Source organism: Pipistrellus hanaki, assembly GCF_964339955.1.
Source record: "Pipistrellus hanaki genome assembly, chromosome: 5".
Taxonomy (NCBI): Eukaryota; Metazoa; Chordata; class Mammalia; order Chiroptera; family Vespertilionidae; genus Pipistrellus; species Pipistrellus hanaki.
The window spans coordinates 31,654,689-31,671,536 of record NC_140507.1 but is presented as its reverse complement, the minus strand read 5'-3'; the positions used below and the strand labels follow the sequence as shown (position 1 = coordinate 31,671,536).

General features: G+C 43.0%; 1 protein-coding gene across 3 annotated transcripts in view; it reads right to left on the bottom strand.

Annotated features, from left to right (window-relative positions):
• The window catches only part of KIF3A (kinesin family member 3A), a 31,477-nt gene extending 18,191 nt beyond the window's left edge, over positions 1 to 13,286 (bottom strand). For 2 of the 3 annotated variants that reach the window (XM_084886630.1, XM_084886628.1), the window contains exons 1-5: positions 13,119 to 13,277; positions 9,884 to 10,157; positions 4,196 to 4,340; positions 3,745 to 3,829; positions 3,043 to 3,148 (exon numbers count right to left, since the gene is read on the bottom strand). In XM_084886630.1, coding sequence (XP_084742756.1) covers positions 3,043 to 3,148; positions 3,745 to 3,829; positions 4,196 to 4,340; positions 9,884 to 10,157; positions 13,119 to 13,124 — 616 coding nt within the window. In that variant the 5' untranslated portion in view covers positions 13,125 to 13,277. Of the gene's footprint in view, positions 1 to 3,042; positions 3,149 to 3,744; positions 3,830 to 4,195; positions 4,341 to 9,883; positions 10,158 to 13,118 lie in introns of all 3 variants that reach the window. The other variant, XM_084886629.1, reaches the window with a different exon arrangement.
• Positions 13,287 to 16,848: the final 3,562 nt, after the last annotated feature.

Sequence of the window (16,848 nt, the reverse complement as noted above, 5' to 3'; positions counted from 1 at the left end):
TACATGAATATATTTTGTAAACAAAAAAAAAGTATTTTGTTTTTTACAATACATATTATTTTTCCCCCTTAAATTCCAAAGTATTTTAAAAGCATTAATTTTACCCAACATCAAAATTATCTTCCTACTCTATATTCATGCAGAACTTCTCCACACAAGATTTGATTTTAGAATTTAAACATTAAAATATAAACATTATCCATTATTCACATGGCTGTACTGAAGTCAGATAACTGGAATGTAACTTGCACTAATACAGAAAAGGAAAGCCTAGCCCAGCCTGCGTGGCTCAGTGGCTGAGCATCAACCTATGAACCAGGATGTCGCAGTTGGATTTCCGGTCAGGACACATGCTCGGGTTGCAGGTTCAATCCCCAGTGCGGGGCGTACAAGAGACAGCCGATCAATGGTTCTTCCATCATTGTTGTTTCTCTCTCTGTATCTTTCCCTCTCCCTTCCTCTCTGAAATCAATAAAAATGTATTTTTTTAAAAAAGAAAAAAAGTAAAGCCTAAATAAGTTAGTCAGCAAATGACAAATATCATATGATTTCACTCATATATGGAATCTAAATAACAAAATAAATGAACAAACAAAATTAAAACACTCTCAGATAAAGAGAGCAAACTGGTGGCTGCCAGAGGGGAGGGGAGTAAGAGAGAGGGAGAAAGATGTAAAGGAATTAAATACAAATTGCTAGTTACAAAATAGTCATGGGGACGAACAGCATAGAGAATATATTCAATAATATTGTGATAACTATGTATGTGCTGGTTGGGCACTGGAAATATGGGAGGGGAGGACAAAGGGGAGAACTATGTAAAGTGTATGATTGTCTAACCACTATGCTGTACAACTGGAAACCAATATATAATAATGAAAGTAAACTGTAATTGAAAAAAAAAGTAAAGCCTGTCAAAAGGAGGAAAAATTAGTTAAAAAAAAAAAAAAGTAAGGACTTATGACTTCATACTATATTTTTCTATTTTCTTTTAAATCAAATTATGAGTTTCTTCAAAAAATATAAAGAACTGTTAAACCTTGATTTTGCTGTTCCCTTCCTGAGAGATACTAATATTTGGGATGGTTTCCCACTTTAGGTCCTCATAAGGAACACAAAATGAGCGTCTCTGAGCAGATACCTCTCTTTCTCTTTAGTATTATTTCCATGGGATGTATTTTCCAAACTGGAATTACCAGGTCAAAGAGTAGAAATCGTTTTATAGCTATGTGATACTATAGTAGTGTTTTCCAATTTGGATGAGGAGAGAACATGTAATTTGAAAAAAATCTTATTAATACCTATTGTTTTTTGCAATATAAGTAAAACAAGCTATTTATTATTGTAATTTTTTGGCATATCTGGTTATAAAAACCAAGAATGCAACAGCCATGCTGTTAAATGTGACCTATGTTGAACTTTACAATCCCTGGGAGAGAACTTGCATAATGAAGTAGACTCAAAGCTCCAAACATTGACACGTCACAATGGAAATAAAACAAAAAACATTTCCATAGCTTTAATTTTGTCAAATATTTATTTTGGAATAAAAGATATATGTTTTTAAGCTTTTCAAGAGAATATGGAAAAATATATCCTATATATATGTCTGCACATGTATAAATTCATGTTTATGTATTATAATAATATTTAATGCCGTATTGCTCAGAACAAAAGATTGAAAACAACCCAAGTCCATCATTAAAAAATTGGATAAATTATGTAGATTCATGCAATGAGATACTACATCATTCTTTTAAAATGCTTATTATGTACTAGAACACGGATGCACGAATTGGTGCACGGGTGGGGTCCGGCTGGCCCGTGCAGATTGGGGCCACTTGGGCTGGGCTAGCTAGGAGAGGAGCCGCAGACGGTTGGCCGGCCCGGCCCCACCCCTTGGTCAAACTCCTGGTTGAAGGGACAATTTGCATATTAGCCTTTTATTATATAGGGCAGGGGTCCTCAAACTTTTTAAAGTGGGGGCCAGATCACGGTCCCTCAGAGAGCTGGAGGGCCGGACTATATGAAATACTAATTCCTACTGTAACACCTCGGCTGCGCTCACTGCCCAAAAAACCTGGCTGGCCGGATCAGACTCCTCTGCGGGCGCATGTGGCCCGAGGGCCGTAGTTTGAAGACCCCTGATATAGGGTAAGTATGTGTTAATGTGAAATGATCTCTAAGATAATATTGTTAAGGGAATAAAGTAAGAGGACAAGCACTCTTTAAAAACACACTGACTACATCAGAAAGGGTATATTAGAAACTAACAGAAGTTGCCACAGGAATGGGAACCAGGTGACTAAGACACAAGGGTAGGAGACTTGTTTTTTCAATGGATACTTTTGTGCCTTTTGAATTTTACATTATGTGTATGAATTACCTATTCAAAAATATAATTTTTAAAGAAAATAAATTTGCCCTAACCAGTCTGGCTCATTGAATAGAGCGTCGGCCTGCACACTGAAGGGTCCCAGGTTCGATTCTGGTCAAGGGCATGTACCTTGGTTGCAGGCACATGCCCAGGAAGGTGTATGCAGGAGGCAGCTGATCAATGTTTCTCTCTTATCAATGTTTCTAATTCTCTATCCCTCTCCCTTCCTCTCGGTAAAAAAAAAAAAAAAAAAAAAAAAAAAAAATCAATAAAATATATATTAAAAAATAAATTTGGTGTAAAGGCTAAAAACACTGCTCTACAAAAATATTAATCAATGTACAAGGATGCCCACATGTAAATATACTGAAATAATTTAAATTTGCATTTTAGTTGCTAGGCAGGCTATTTGTGAGATGACTAACTTATTTTCTTAAGTATAAAATTAACTATTTCTTGCCGAGACTGGTTTGGCTCAGTGGATAGAGTGTCGGCCTGCAGACTATAGAGTCCAAGGATCGATTATACCTAGTAAATAATCAGAGAAAGGATTTTCAAGAAAATTAAAAATCCACTTTGTGGAACAAAATGTCACACCAGTTTTTGCTTCTAAACCAGCCTATTCAACACATAAATGTTTAATCAAAATTATAATTTACACTTACGATTTTTGTGGCCTAGTGTCATAATTCTATCCATATCATCAGCATTATTTACCACATAAGCTGATAAATCTTTGATATAAACTCCCACATCAGGTCTTTCTTTAACCTAAAATAAATAATAATCATAAGACTTAATACATATATCCATAATTCTTTCACAGCTATTCATTGAACATTTATGTGTTATTTATTGAACATTGAACATCCACTACATGTAAATAATGTGTTATTTAACACAATTATTTATTGAACACCTACTGTGAGATACTGCTAGATACTGAGTAGACAGTGATAAACAAGGTAAACAGTCTCCACACTTGTGGAAGTGAAAATCTATAGGGAGAACATGCAAACAAATAATTACACACAAAAATTATTTTATTTCACTGTGTAACACCATGAATTAAAAAAATATAAGACAGTGAAAGAATACATTATAGAGACTTACACTGATGAAGCAGGGACAGGATAAGTTTCCCTAAGATGATGTTTAAGCTAAGACTTAAAGAAACAGGAAGTAGACAATCTGGGTTGGGGTAGGAGGAAAAGAATAAATGTAAGGATTTTGAATGAGGAGTGAAGTAGGCTGGAAAGAGGGGTGGGAGTAGGATGGGTTGGATATCTGGCTAAAGAGGCAGGCATAGATACTACTGGTCTAACATTCTATTGTTTTAGAGAGTACTCCAATTTCAATATCCTTACCTCTAACCTCTGTGTCTGATCCTTGCCCAAGAGGTCACGAACTTCTTCATTATATATTTCCAAATAAGACACTCGAACCAAAAATCTATAAATAAAACATCACTTTAAAAACATGAAACAGTGAAATATTTATAAGAGTTTAAAAGTTGTTTATAAAATTTGTACCTATATGCCTTTATTTTTTTTTATTTTTTTTTTAAATATATTTTATTGGTTTTGTACAGAGAGGAAGGGAGAGATATAGAGAGTTAGAAACATCGATGAGAGAGAGTCATCCATCAGCTGCCTCTTGCACACCCCCTACTGGGGATATGCCCGCAAGCAAGGTACATGCCCCTGACCGGAATCGAACCCGGGACCTTTCAGTCCCCAAGCCGACGCTCTATCCACTGAGCCAAACCGGTCCTGGCTATATGCCTGTCTTATTGGAAAAATAAAAGAATTAGCTTACCTTGTATCACCCTCTGCTTTTGCAATATGTCCAAATATGTGAGCAAATGAATTTGGAATGATTCCTCTAAGTTCAGGAACAGCTCGAACACCTTCCATAGTAAAAGTTTTGCCTGTTCCAGTTTGTCCATATGCAAAAATAGTCCCTGAAAATGAAGAAAATCAATGTCTTTTTAGAGTATAAGTCTGAAGAACAACAGCTCTTAAAATTAATTCCTTTGACACTGTGATGCAATTTCTTCCCTGAATTCTAGTACAAATTTCACCTTTATTAACAATTACAATATGTATGTATTCTGTGCCTCATGAGCAAAGCACGATTAATGAGATATTTCTAATTATTAATAAAAAGAACTCCAAACCCTAAATGTAAAATCTTACATTTAAAAACATTTCTTGTAATGTGTACATTATTTATTTAATGTTACATAAGTTGGAAAAGATAGCGTAATTACAGCAAAAGAATACAGATTCTAAATCAAAAAGACCTCAGTGTGATTCACATATCTGCCACTTTTTATCCACTTGACCTTAAGCAAGTTTCTACCCAGAGATTGTCTCCTAAAAGGTAAAATGGGAATAAAAATTTAGCTATCCTACTTAATAGTAAGGACCAAATGAAACACTTCAGTGACCAACATGATGTCTGGTAGAGTACAAGTAAATGGTAGCTGCAGCTTGACCCCCAGTGAGGGGCATGCAGAAGGCAGTCAGTCAACGATTCTCTCTCATCATTGATCTTTCCATCTCTCTCTCCCTCCCTGAAATCAATAAAAATATATTTTAAAAAATTTCAGGGAATCAAGCTGAAACCGGTTTGGCTCAGTGGATAGAGTGTCAGCCTGCGGACTCAAGGGTCCCAAGTTCGATTCCAGTCAAGGGCATGTACCTTGGTTGCGTGCACATCCCCAGTAGGGGGTGTGCAAGAGGCAGCTGGTCAATGATTCTCTCTCATTGATGTTTCTAGCTCTCTCTCTCTCTCTCTCTTCCTCTCTGTAAAAAATCAATAAAATATATATTTTTTAAATTTCAGGGAATCAAATCTAACAATATACAAAAGGATAATACACTATGACCAGGTGGCATGGCTGGTTTCACATTTTAAAATCAATCAATCTCGCCCGGCTAGCTCAGTCGGTAGAGCATGAGACTCTTAAAATCAATCAATGGAATTGACCACATTAACAAACTTTAAAAAAAAAATAATTTAAATAAGTGCAGGAAAAAATGCATTTGACAAAATATACATTCCTGAAAAAACTCTCAAACTAAAAACAGACGGAAAAATCCTCAATCTGATAAAGAATAGCTATGAAAAATCTACAAATAGAAATAAGCCAGTCGGAGAAAGATAAATATCACATGATCTCACTCATATGTGGAATATAATGATCAACATAATTTGATGAACAAGAATAGATCCAGAGACAAATGATGTGTGTGTGTGAGGGGCAGTTAGATAGCAGCCAAAGGACTTGTATGCATGCATATTAACAAAACCAATGGACACATTCACTGGGGCACTGGGGCTTGTCCGAGATGGGAATGGCTGTGAGGGACGGGGGGAGGGGGGGGGAGATGGCGCGGGTGAGAAGTCAATTGGGGAAAAAGGAGACATATGTAAAACTTTAGACAATAAAAAAAAGAAAGAAAAAAATCTACAAATAACATCATATTTACTGGTAAAACAATAAATGCTTTCTCTCTAAGATCAGGAACATGACAAAAATGTCCGCTATCACCACTACTACATTGTACTATAGGTTCTAGCCAGTGCAATTCAGATAACAGAAATTATGAAACTATAGTGCAGCCTCATGTTCCCAGTCAAGCCCCACTGGGCAGGACCACAGCCTGAATTTCCCCCACTAGCACTGGGGGTGCACCTTGAGGTCCCCCCATCAAGCCCCAGGGGGTGGGGGAGGGCACAGCCTCAGGTCCCTGCTGATTGCTCATTAAGGCTCCTGATGGGAACTTAACTGTGGGGCAGCCATGGCCTCAGCTGTAGGGCAGCCATCTTTGTGATGGAGTGATAGTCAATTAGCATATTCCCTCTTTATTAGATAGGATGCTCAAAGTCACTAATTATCCGGAAGATGCAAATCAAAAGACAATGTGGAACCATCTCACACCTGTCAGAATGGCTATCATCAACAAATCAACAAATGACAAGTGCTGGTGAGGATGTGGAGAAAAAGGAACTCTCCTGCACTGCTGGTGGGAATGCAGACTGGCGCAGCCACTGTGGGGAACAGTATGAAGTTTCCTCAAAAAACTAAAAACGGAACTCCCATTTAACCCAGTAATCCCATTTCTAGGAATATATCCCATGAAACTAGAAACACCAATCAGAAAGGATATATGCACCCTATGATCATAGCAGCACAATTCACCATAGCTGAGATTTGGAAACAGCCTAAATGCCCATCAGCAGATGAGTGGATTAGAAAACTATGGTACATACACAATGGAATACTACGCTGCTATCAAAAATAAGGAATTCTTATAATTTGCAGCAGCATGGATGGACCTGGAGAGCATAATGTTAAGTGAAATAAGCCAGGCAATAAAAGAAAAATACCACATGATCTCACTCATTTATGGAAAATAAAGAACATTATAACTTGATGAACAAATAGATAGATACAGAGGCAGTAAAGCACTGAACAGACTGTCAAATTATAGCAGGAGGACTGAGGAGTGTTGGGAAGTGGGGGGCGGGGGGGGGAGGGGGGAGAGATCAACCAAAGGACTGTGTGCATGCATATAAGCACAACCAATGGACACAAGACACTGGGGGGTGGGACGAGGGCATGCACCAGGGGGTAGGGGAGGCTGGGGGAAGGCCAATGGGGAATAAAAAAGGAGATATATGTACTACTATATGTAATACTTTAAACAATTTAAAAAAAAGATATAACAAATTTTGGCATGTGTAGAAATTAGGAACCTCATGCATTGCTGGTGGGTATAAAAAAATTGCAGCCACTGTGGAAAAGTCTGGCAGTTAACTTTTTGACCCAGCAATTCCACTCCAGGAATAAATACATAAGAGAACTGAAAACATGTTCACACAAAAACTTGTACAAGAATGTTCATAGTAACATTCTTCATATTAGCCAAAAAATGAAAATAACTGTTCATCAACTGATAAATGAATATACAAGATATATTATACCCATATAATGGAATATTATTTTGCCATAAAGAATGAATTATTGATACATACAATAAAGATGAACACTGAAAACATGCTAAGGAGCCAGACACAAAAGACTACGTAGTGTCTGATTCTATTTACATGAAATGCCTAGAAGAGGCAAATTGATACACACAAAAAGTAATAAATTGTTGCAGAGTAAGAGAGAGCTGCATTAGATGTAACTACTAATACAGATAAAAGTTTCTTTTGGGGGTAATGGAAATGTTCTGGAAACTAATAATAGTAACAGTTGCACAACACTATGAATGTACTGAAAACCTGACTTGTACACTGTAAAGCGGTTAAAGTAGTAAATCTTATGTTATTTGAATTGTTATCTCAATAAATAAAAAAAACCCTACTAAAATAATCAAGTGCATTTATATATATTCACAATGCATAATTCCAAAAATGAAATTATAAGAACAGTTCTATTCACAAAGTATCAAGATACTTAAAAACAAATTTATGAAAAGAAGTGCAAGGTCTATAAACTAAAAACTATAAAACTACTAATATAAGAAATTAAACAAGACATAATAAATGGGCAAATCTATCATGTTCCTGGACCAGAAGACTCCAACAATGTCAGAATAACAATTCAACAAAATCCTAGGTTACTTTGGTAGAAATTGACAAGGTGATCCTAAAATTTATATGAAAATGCAAAGAACACCAGAATAAAAAACAAAAAAAACAAACAAAACAATTTGAAAAAGAATAAAGTTAGAGATCATATACTACCTAATTTCAAAACATATTATAAAGCTGCAGTAATCAAAACAGGATATATATGGAATACCAGTAGAATAGACAATTCAAAATAAGCCCACACATTTGTGATCCATTAATTTTTACCAAGTTAATTCCAAAGGAAAGGATAGCCTTTTCAACAAATGGTGCTGGAACAACTGGATAGCCATAGGCAAGAAGGAAAAATAATAAGAACTAGACTCTTACATCACATATAAAAACTCAAAATGGATGACAGACCTAAATTTAAGACCTAAAATGTTTACAACTCCTAGATAAAAACACAGGAGAGCCTCCCTCACAGGGGAGAGGGGCCAAGGTCCCCTCTCTGGCCTACAACACCCACAGGGCTGCTCTGCCCAGTTACCACCTGACCTTGTCTAACACACTTGGGTTTGTTCACTTGATGCCAACTCCTCTGGCTTCCTCATTCCCGGAACACACCAAGCACATTTCTGCTTATGGGTCTTTGTGCTTATTTGTTCCTCTGCTTAGAATGTGCCTCTCTCAGCTACCCATGGGGGTAGATTCCTCACCTTCTTCAGGCTCTGCTTTTATGGCACTTGGTTGAGGGTCGACCTAGGAACCAGGAGGTCACAGTTCGATCCCCGGTCAGGGCACATGCTGAGTTTCGGGCTCAATCCCCAGTGTCGGGCATGCAGAAGGCAGCCCATCAATAATTCTCTCTCATCATTGATGTTTCTATCTCTCTCCCTCTCCCTTCTTCTCTGAAATCAATAAAAATATATTTTTAAAAAGAAATGAATGATATACTAACTGATCTGAAGAATAAACAAACAAGCAGAACTGAACAGACTTATACTCATAGAGAACTGTAAACAGATTCATAGAGAACATTGTGACAGTTGCCAGATGAGCAGAGGGTTGAGGGAATAGGTGAAAAAAGGTACTAAGAAGTACAAATTGGTAATTACAGAATCATCACGGGGATGTAAAATACAGCATAGGGAATATAGTCAATATATTCTAATAACTATGTATGGTGTCAATGGGTACTAAGTTTATCAGGGTGATCACTGAGTAAGTTATGTACTGACTAATCACTGGGGTACACACCTGAAGCTAACATAATAATGTATGTCAACTATAATTGAAAAATAAAAAAAATTAATGGGAAAAAATTAGCCAAACAAGTTGTTTTCTATTCTCCCAATTAATTATAATACATACTTCATAAAAATAAAATAAATATACATTAACCATACAACCCAGCAATTCCATTCCTAGGTATCTACCCAAGAAAAACCTTAAAATGTATCTGTACAAAGCCTTAAAAAGAATGCTCATTGCAGCATTTTGTATAATAGCCAAAAAATTGGAATAACCCAGATTTCCATTAAAGATCATAAAAGGTGATATATATTCAGCAATAAAAAGGAGCCAAACTAGTGATAGATGCTACAACATAAGTACCCCTCAAAAACATAATGCGAAGTAAAAGAAAACAGATAAAAAAGATGAGATAGCGTATGACTTGATTTATATGGTGTTCTAAGTAAAGGTGAAACCATAAACAGAAAGCAAGTTGATTGCTACCTGGGGGTGGGACTGTAAGTAGATATAAAGGAACTTTTGGGGGTGATGAATTGTGTGATAGTTTCACAACTGTATGTATTTACTACAACTCATCAAACTATAATTGCAATACGTGGGGTTCTAATAATACCAGAATAAAGTTGTTTTTTAAGAAAGTGAACTATATAAAGTACTCACCATTGTAGCCTTCAAGAACAGAATCAATAATAGGTCTTGCAGTTAAGTTATAAACATCAAGTTGTTTACTCTCCGGTCCAAAAACTGTATCAAAAGTAAATGTCTTCGGAGGTTCATTGGAAGAATCGGTCTTATGCACAGTGATAGTTCCCCTCATCTCATCCACACTGACCGCCTGTCTGTAGCACATGGATTTCTCTCTCTCATTGAGGGGCCGGCACCTCACAACCACCTTTACATTATCACAGCTTTCTGGCTTCTCTGATTTATTGATCTGGTGGAGAAAATATTTACAGATCATCAAAAGAACATTTACGTTTACCTTCAACAGATTATGTTTAAAATTTAAAAAGGTTACTTTGCCATCTCAGTGCCTTGCACATCCATAAATGTCTGTTAAATGCAATTAAAGATCTTACAGCTACATAGAAAAAGTGTATTTAAAAATGTGAAAAAGAAGTTTCTTTTACAATACAAATGAGGGGAGGGAAAATATAATTTACATTTATAGTAAATGCTACTCAAGCAGAAGTGATCAGTATATTATTGTCATTCTGCACAAAAGTCCTGGGCTTCCTGAGTTTCCTACCTGTAGGAAAACACATGTGAACAAAATTAACAACTTTAATCATCAAGAATATAGTAAGTAAAACTGTGCACCTATGGATGAGGACAATGAGGGGTGGGGAAAGGGCAGAGGGTGGGGTGGGAATCTGGTGGAGGAGAGCAATGGAAGGGAAGGGGGGGAAACGAGGAACATTTGTAATAATATGAACAATAAAGATTTAGTTAAAAATAAAAAAAAAAAAAAAAGAATATAGTAAGTAGTAGGTCCTCTGTTCTCCTGAGACTTTTATTTTTTTATAATGAATTAGTAAAATATTTTTATCATATAATCCATCCATATATAGTCTATTTTCTTTATAGAAGACAACAATAAATGAAAAACAGAAAGGGGGGAAATGGCAGCAGAGAAAAATGTTTTAGTATGACTACTGTTTGATACTCGAGAAACAACCTACTTAAAATTCTTCAATGATTTCCCACAGATCTTAGGATAAAAATAACAATCCTAAAGGTAAGATCTGGCCCTGGCCCATGTCTACTTCTCCTGTCTTATCTCACAAGTTACTGTGCTTGGCCACAGCCACAGCGCTTTCTTTTAGGCCTTTTATTGTCCCCATGATCCGTCTCACCACAGACCTTTTTACTTGTAATTCCTTCTGCCTAGAACAGTGGTCGGCAAACTCATTAGTCAACAGAGCCAAATATCAACAGTACAACGACTGAAATTTCTTTGGAGAGCCGAAAACCGACTTCTGCGCGTGGGCCACGGAGTTTCAGTCGCACTGTACGTGCGTGCCCGCACGTGGTATTTTGTGGAAGAGCCACACTTAAAGGGCCAAAGCATGTGGCTCGAGAGCCGAGGTTTGCCGACCACTGGCCTAGAACATTCCTCACTCTCCTCTTCATTTATACTGCAGATCTCAGCTCAAAATACCCTTCACCTGGGCAGACTTCTCTGAGTAGGTCAAATCCTTGTACAGGCACACCTCAGAGATACTCAGGTTCAGTTCCAAACCACAATAAATCGAGTAATGAAATAGGAGTCAATCTTTTTGCTGGTGGAAGGTCTTGCCTTCAATTTGTAAAAACACAAAACATCTGTGAAACACAATAAAGAGCAATAAAACGAGGCATGCCTGTGTAGGCCCTGAGAGCACTTCTCGCTTCTTTTACATCTGGTACAATTACACTTTTGATAGCTCATTATTGAATTAGTGTCTGTTTTTCTCCGTCTACACCAGAAGTTGCAAACAGGTAGTCCAGGGGCTGAATTCAACCCACAGATGTCCTTTGTTTGGCTCATAGCATTTAAAAATCTCTTGCCCCGGCCAGTGTGGCTCAGCGGTTGAAAGTCAACCTATGAACCAGTAGGTCATGGTTCAATTTCCAGTCCATGCCAGGTCCATTGTGGAGCACGCAGAAGGCAGCCAATCAATGATTCTCTCTCATCACTCATGTTTCCATCTCCCCCTCTCCTTTCCTCTCTGAAATCAATAAAAATATGTATAAAAATAAGTATTTTTAATTAGTTGCTAAAAGTTAAAAATTAAATTTTCACAAAATAACAATTTTAGTTTCTCTTGGGGGGAAAAGAAAAAAAAAAATGATCTGACATCTGTAAGCCAGCATTCCTACATGGCAACACTTTACAATTAATCAGAACGTACTTCTATCTATTGTATGCCACCATCTGACTTCATTAATGTTAAGTGGCTTGTCTCTATAAACAGGTATGGTTTTGACCTCCGCCCAAGAAGACAAGCTTCTCTCTTCCCAAGGTCAAGAACCAGGCTGGTTTTGGTCAATATTGTATCTCCAGTGCCTACCCTGTGATTGGTGCCCAATATTTATTGAATGAATTGATAAACAATTTGAAAGCAACGACAAGGAACAAATATTGAGTATTGAATGCTACGTGTCAAGCACTGTCCTTTATTTCTCCCCAGCAGTATCTTATTTCATCCTGATAACAACCCCATGAGGAAAAGTAAAATTACTTGGGAACTAAGGGCTCAGAAAGATTAAATAATTGTCGAAGGCCTCGTAATAATCAAATAACTGGCCGTGGCTCAGGTGTTATCCATGATCCTATAACTGGACTAAGGCCACCCCTTTCCTAAATGCACAAGACAAACACACCTCCCCCCACCCCCTCACACACAAAGGCACCTAGGGGTTACATTCTTGCACTGTAAGCTAAGGCGCCACGAGAGAAATGACAGCTCGAGTCAGGGGCCTGGAGTAGGGGCAGGCAGCCCTCGCTCTGCTGCCTTCCGGAGCCTGGCTCCGCTGTGGAGATCCTATGGGGTGCGGAGCATCCAAAGGCGACTCTCGGTGGCCGCTCCCAGATGCCCAACCCGGCGGGCAGAGCTGAGAGCCAGCGCGCATCCTCTGGCACAGCGCCTTCCCTCAAGCAGCGCAGGCCCTGCGGGATGCAGCAGCGACAGAGATGGCAGAGCTGGCCCGGGCCCTTCCCAAGGCCGGTGGAGGCTCGCGCACCCCAGGCCTTACCCACCCACCAGGCTCCCCGGCGGCCCCGGGACCCCGGGCCGGGCCCTGCCCCGCCTCACCCCGCCCGCCCGCTCCGCGCCTCCATGGCAACGGCCGCGCCCCCGGGCCAGGCCGCGGAGATGAAGAGGAACCACAGCGGCTGAGCCACTCTCCTCACCGGCATCGTGGCTCTCTCCCGTGCCGGGGGACGTCCGCGCCCAGGGTGCAAGTCCAATGACGCCGGGTTCGCGGGAGCGGCTGGCCGGAGATAACCGAAAAACCGCCCGTGCGCTCCGAGACTGCGGCTCCGGGCGAGAGTGCGCTGTGCGCAGGCGCACTCCCGGCGCGCCCCGCCCCCTTCCCGGCCTCGGGCTTCCTCGAATTACGCCTGCGCAGAGGCTTCCAAGTCCGTCTCCTAGGACGCCAGGCAGACTGCGCCTGCGCAATGCTGCCGTTCTGCAGCGCTGCACATCTGGCTCGTGGGGGCGGGGATGCCTGGCTGTCACTGGGAAAAGGAGGCATTTCCTTCCATCGAGCCCCATCTTCTGGCTCTTGCAATACTCCAATATTTAAAGAAACAATAGCAGCCCTTGCAATTCCTGGCCCCCTGTTCATATGGATGCATCTCTCTCTCTCTCTCTCTCTCTCTCTCACTCTTTCTCTCTCTCTCCTCTCCCTCTCTGTCTCTCTCTTTCTCTCTCGATCAATGGAAGGAATATCCTATGGTGAGGATTTTTTTTAAAAAACACAAAAAGAAAAACTCCAATAGCAATTGTACATTGTGCCCCCATCCGAAGAGCTTTAAAGACTTTAGAAACATTACTGCGCTTGATTGATGACTTGTTCATGATCTCTCACCATTAGAAGGTGAGATCCGTGAGGTGTTTTGTTGACATTCTCACTAGTATCTCCAATACTTAAAATGGGACCAAGAACAGGACCTGGCACAGGGCAGGCTTTCAATACATTTTTATGGAAGAACCAAACGGATCTATCTATCGTCTTTCTTATTTGAACCACTCTCTGAACATCACTCCACTTGGATGTGTAATAGGCATTTCAAATTTATTGTGTCTAAAATTGAAAGGTTGGCCGAAACCGGTTTGGCTCAGTGGATAGAGCGTCAGCCTGCGGACTGAAAGGTCCCGGGTTCGATTCCAGTTAAGGACATGTACCTTGGCTGCGGGCACATCCCCAGTTGGGGGTGTGCAGGAGGCAGCTGATCGATGTTTCTTACTCTATCCCTCTCTGTAAAAAATCAATAAAATATATATTTTTTAAAAGAGGGTCCCTCGCCCACCTGCGCGCCCCGTCCGGCCGCGTCCCAGGTGGGTGCCCTCGCCGCCGGAGCCGGTGCCGGGAGGGGCGGGCCTCGAACCTGCCGCGCCAGGTGGGGCTGCTCGGCGAAGCGCGCCGCCGGGCTATAAAAGCCATAAAAGCCGGGGCGGCCACTCCGGACCCAGGGCCGGCGCTCGCCATGGCCTCGGGCGCACGGTCCCCGCCCTCGGAGGAGGCGCCGGACCGGCGTCGGGCCGCATGGAGGGGGGAGCCCGGGGGGCGGGCTGCGCGGACCCCGCGGGCTGCAGGCCCCGCCGCCGCCCCCAGGGCCCCGCTGCTGCTGAGCGACTCGGTGGGGCCCCTGGACGAGCAGCGGCTGGTCCTCCACCTGCGCGTGGCCCTGGGCCGCGAGGAGCGCCTGTGGCGGGGCGGCCACCCCCACCCCCAGGTACCGGTCCCCGCGGGGCCCCGGGAGCACCCGCACCCCCACAGCCCGCGCCGGGCCCTCCCGCACCCGCGCCCAGGTGTCCCCGCAGGAGGCAGAGGCACAGGGGGCTCACGCTCTCACCGGGTTTGGGGCTGCCCTGCAGGGGGCGCTGGGGAAGGAAGGGCCTGGGGTCGGGGAGCTCAGCTCCGGGTGGGAAGGGGCCGCCACGCAGAGCCTCTGGGCGGCAGGGAGGCGCTTCCCCCTCCGCGATTTTTTAAATCTTCTTTTTCTTTATTGATGAAGGTACTACATATGTGTCCTCATCCCCCCACTAAGGCAAGGGGGCTGCTCACCTTAAGCAGGCGGCTCCTGCCACTGGTGGAGGGACCAGCCCCCAGCCACCTCCCCTGCCCTCTCCCCCTTCCTCTCCTGCCCCCCCTCCTCTGCCCTCCCCCCACCTTCCCTGCCCTCCCCCTCCTCCTCCCCTGCCCTCCCCCCACCTTCCCTGCCCTGCCCCCCACCTCCCCTGCCCCCCCCCCACCTCCCCTGCCTTCTCCACCCCCCCCTCTGAGCAGGAGGAGCTCAGCGGCGCTTTGCAGGAGGTCGTGCTGGAGCTCCGGAGGCTGGGCAACTACTTCTTCTTCTCCCACACTACTCTCAACCTGGCCCTCACCACCTGCTGCCGCCTGCTGGCCTCCGGACCGGTAGGCAGCCCTGGGAGGGATGGTGAGGGGCGGTGGGAGAGGGAGCGGGCCTCCGCTCCCCAAGGCTGCCTGAGAGAGGAGCCATCTCCATGCTCAGATCCTGGCATCGGACCCTCTCCACACCCACCCCTGTGCCTGTGGCTCAGTGGTGTGTGCTTGTCGGGGGTGGACTTGGAGTTGAGAGGGCCTCGCTGAGAAAGGGCCTCCTGTGTGAGAAGGTAGGGTGTGCTTGTCTGGCCTGAGCCAGGATGGGGCTGCCGGTTCCCTGAGAAGGTGTCACGTGCCCCCTTCCAGGCAGTCCCCCAGTGAGGAAAGGACCACTGACTAGGCGTCTGTCCTGACGGATACCATCAGGAGCAGTTCCAGTGGTCACATCTAAAGCTGCCACTAACTTATTTATGGAGGAATACCATCAGTCTTGTAAAAAGCGGGGAGGGGGTTAATTTCGTAAAGAAAAAAAAAATCCCAAGTGCTTCCCAGTTTGTTTCTGACATTCATCTTCCACTCGCTTGTCTTTCTCCACTGCAGGTAAGAGCGGGCTTACTCCACATTGTCACGATCACCTGCTTGAGACTGGCTGCAAAGATCAATGAGGAGGAGGAGGTGCGCACCTCGGGAAGTCCGCTCGGGGCTGCTTTCGGAGATAGAAGGGTGTGACACTGGAGCACTCGAGTTTCCTGTGTACTTGGGAATGGTGGGCATTTTGTTCTTGTTTTAAATATATTTTATTGATTTCAGAGAGGGAGACACAGAGAGACACGTCAGTGATGAGAGAGAATTGTTGGTCAGCTGCCTTCTGCAGGCCCCACACTGCGGATGGAGCCTGCAACCCAGGCATATGACCCGACCAGGAACAGAACCGTGACCTCCTGGTTCATACAGTAGGTCGATGCTCAACCACTGAGCCATACCAGCTGGGCAATGGTGGGCATTTTGAAAAAAGTTATTAACTTCCCACGATATCTGCGGTTCTTTCTTTTTTAAAAAATATTTAATTTATTTTTGGGTGCCCTCAACGGGAATGGAACTGGTGACCTTTTGGTGCCCAGAACGGTGCTCAATGAACCGAGCGACACTGGCGAGGGCTCTGCTGTCCGTTCTTAGGCTAGTGGGACTCCGAGCCCACAAACGAAGAATTAGAACAGTTGTGTCCCCGGGCCCAGCAAACCTGAGCTCCTGGCAAGCATCTTGCCTCATTGGTTGATGCCAGACGCCACCTCCCACTAAGCAGCAGCATCTGCTGTTGAGCTAAGGAAATGGCCTCCCAAACCATGTGGCCTCATGTCCACTCCTGGACACTACATCTAAGCCAGGTGCTTGAGACTGTGAGATGTGACTGTGCCCATGAACCTGGTCCTCGGGACTCTCAGGCCCTTTTTGGAGAGGGGCAGGGGCGGAGGAGAAGCCTCCACAAGAGCATCCGGCTTGCTGCGCTGCTGAGTTTCACTGTGGTCCTGCTCCGGACAAGTTCTCTCCCAATACCCTTCCCAGGCCTCCTC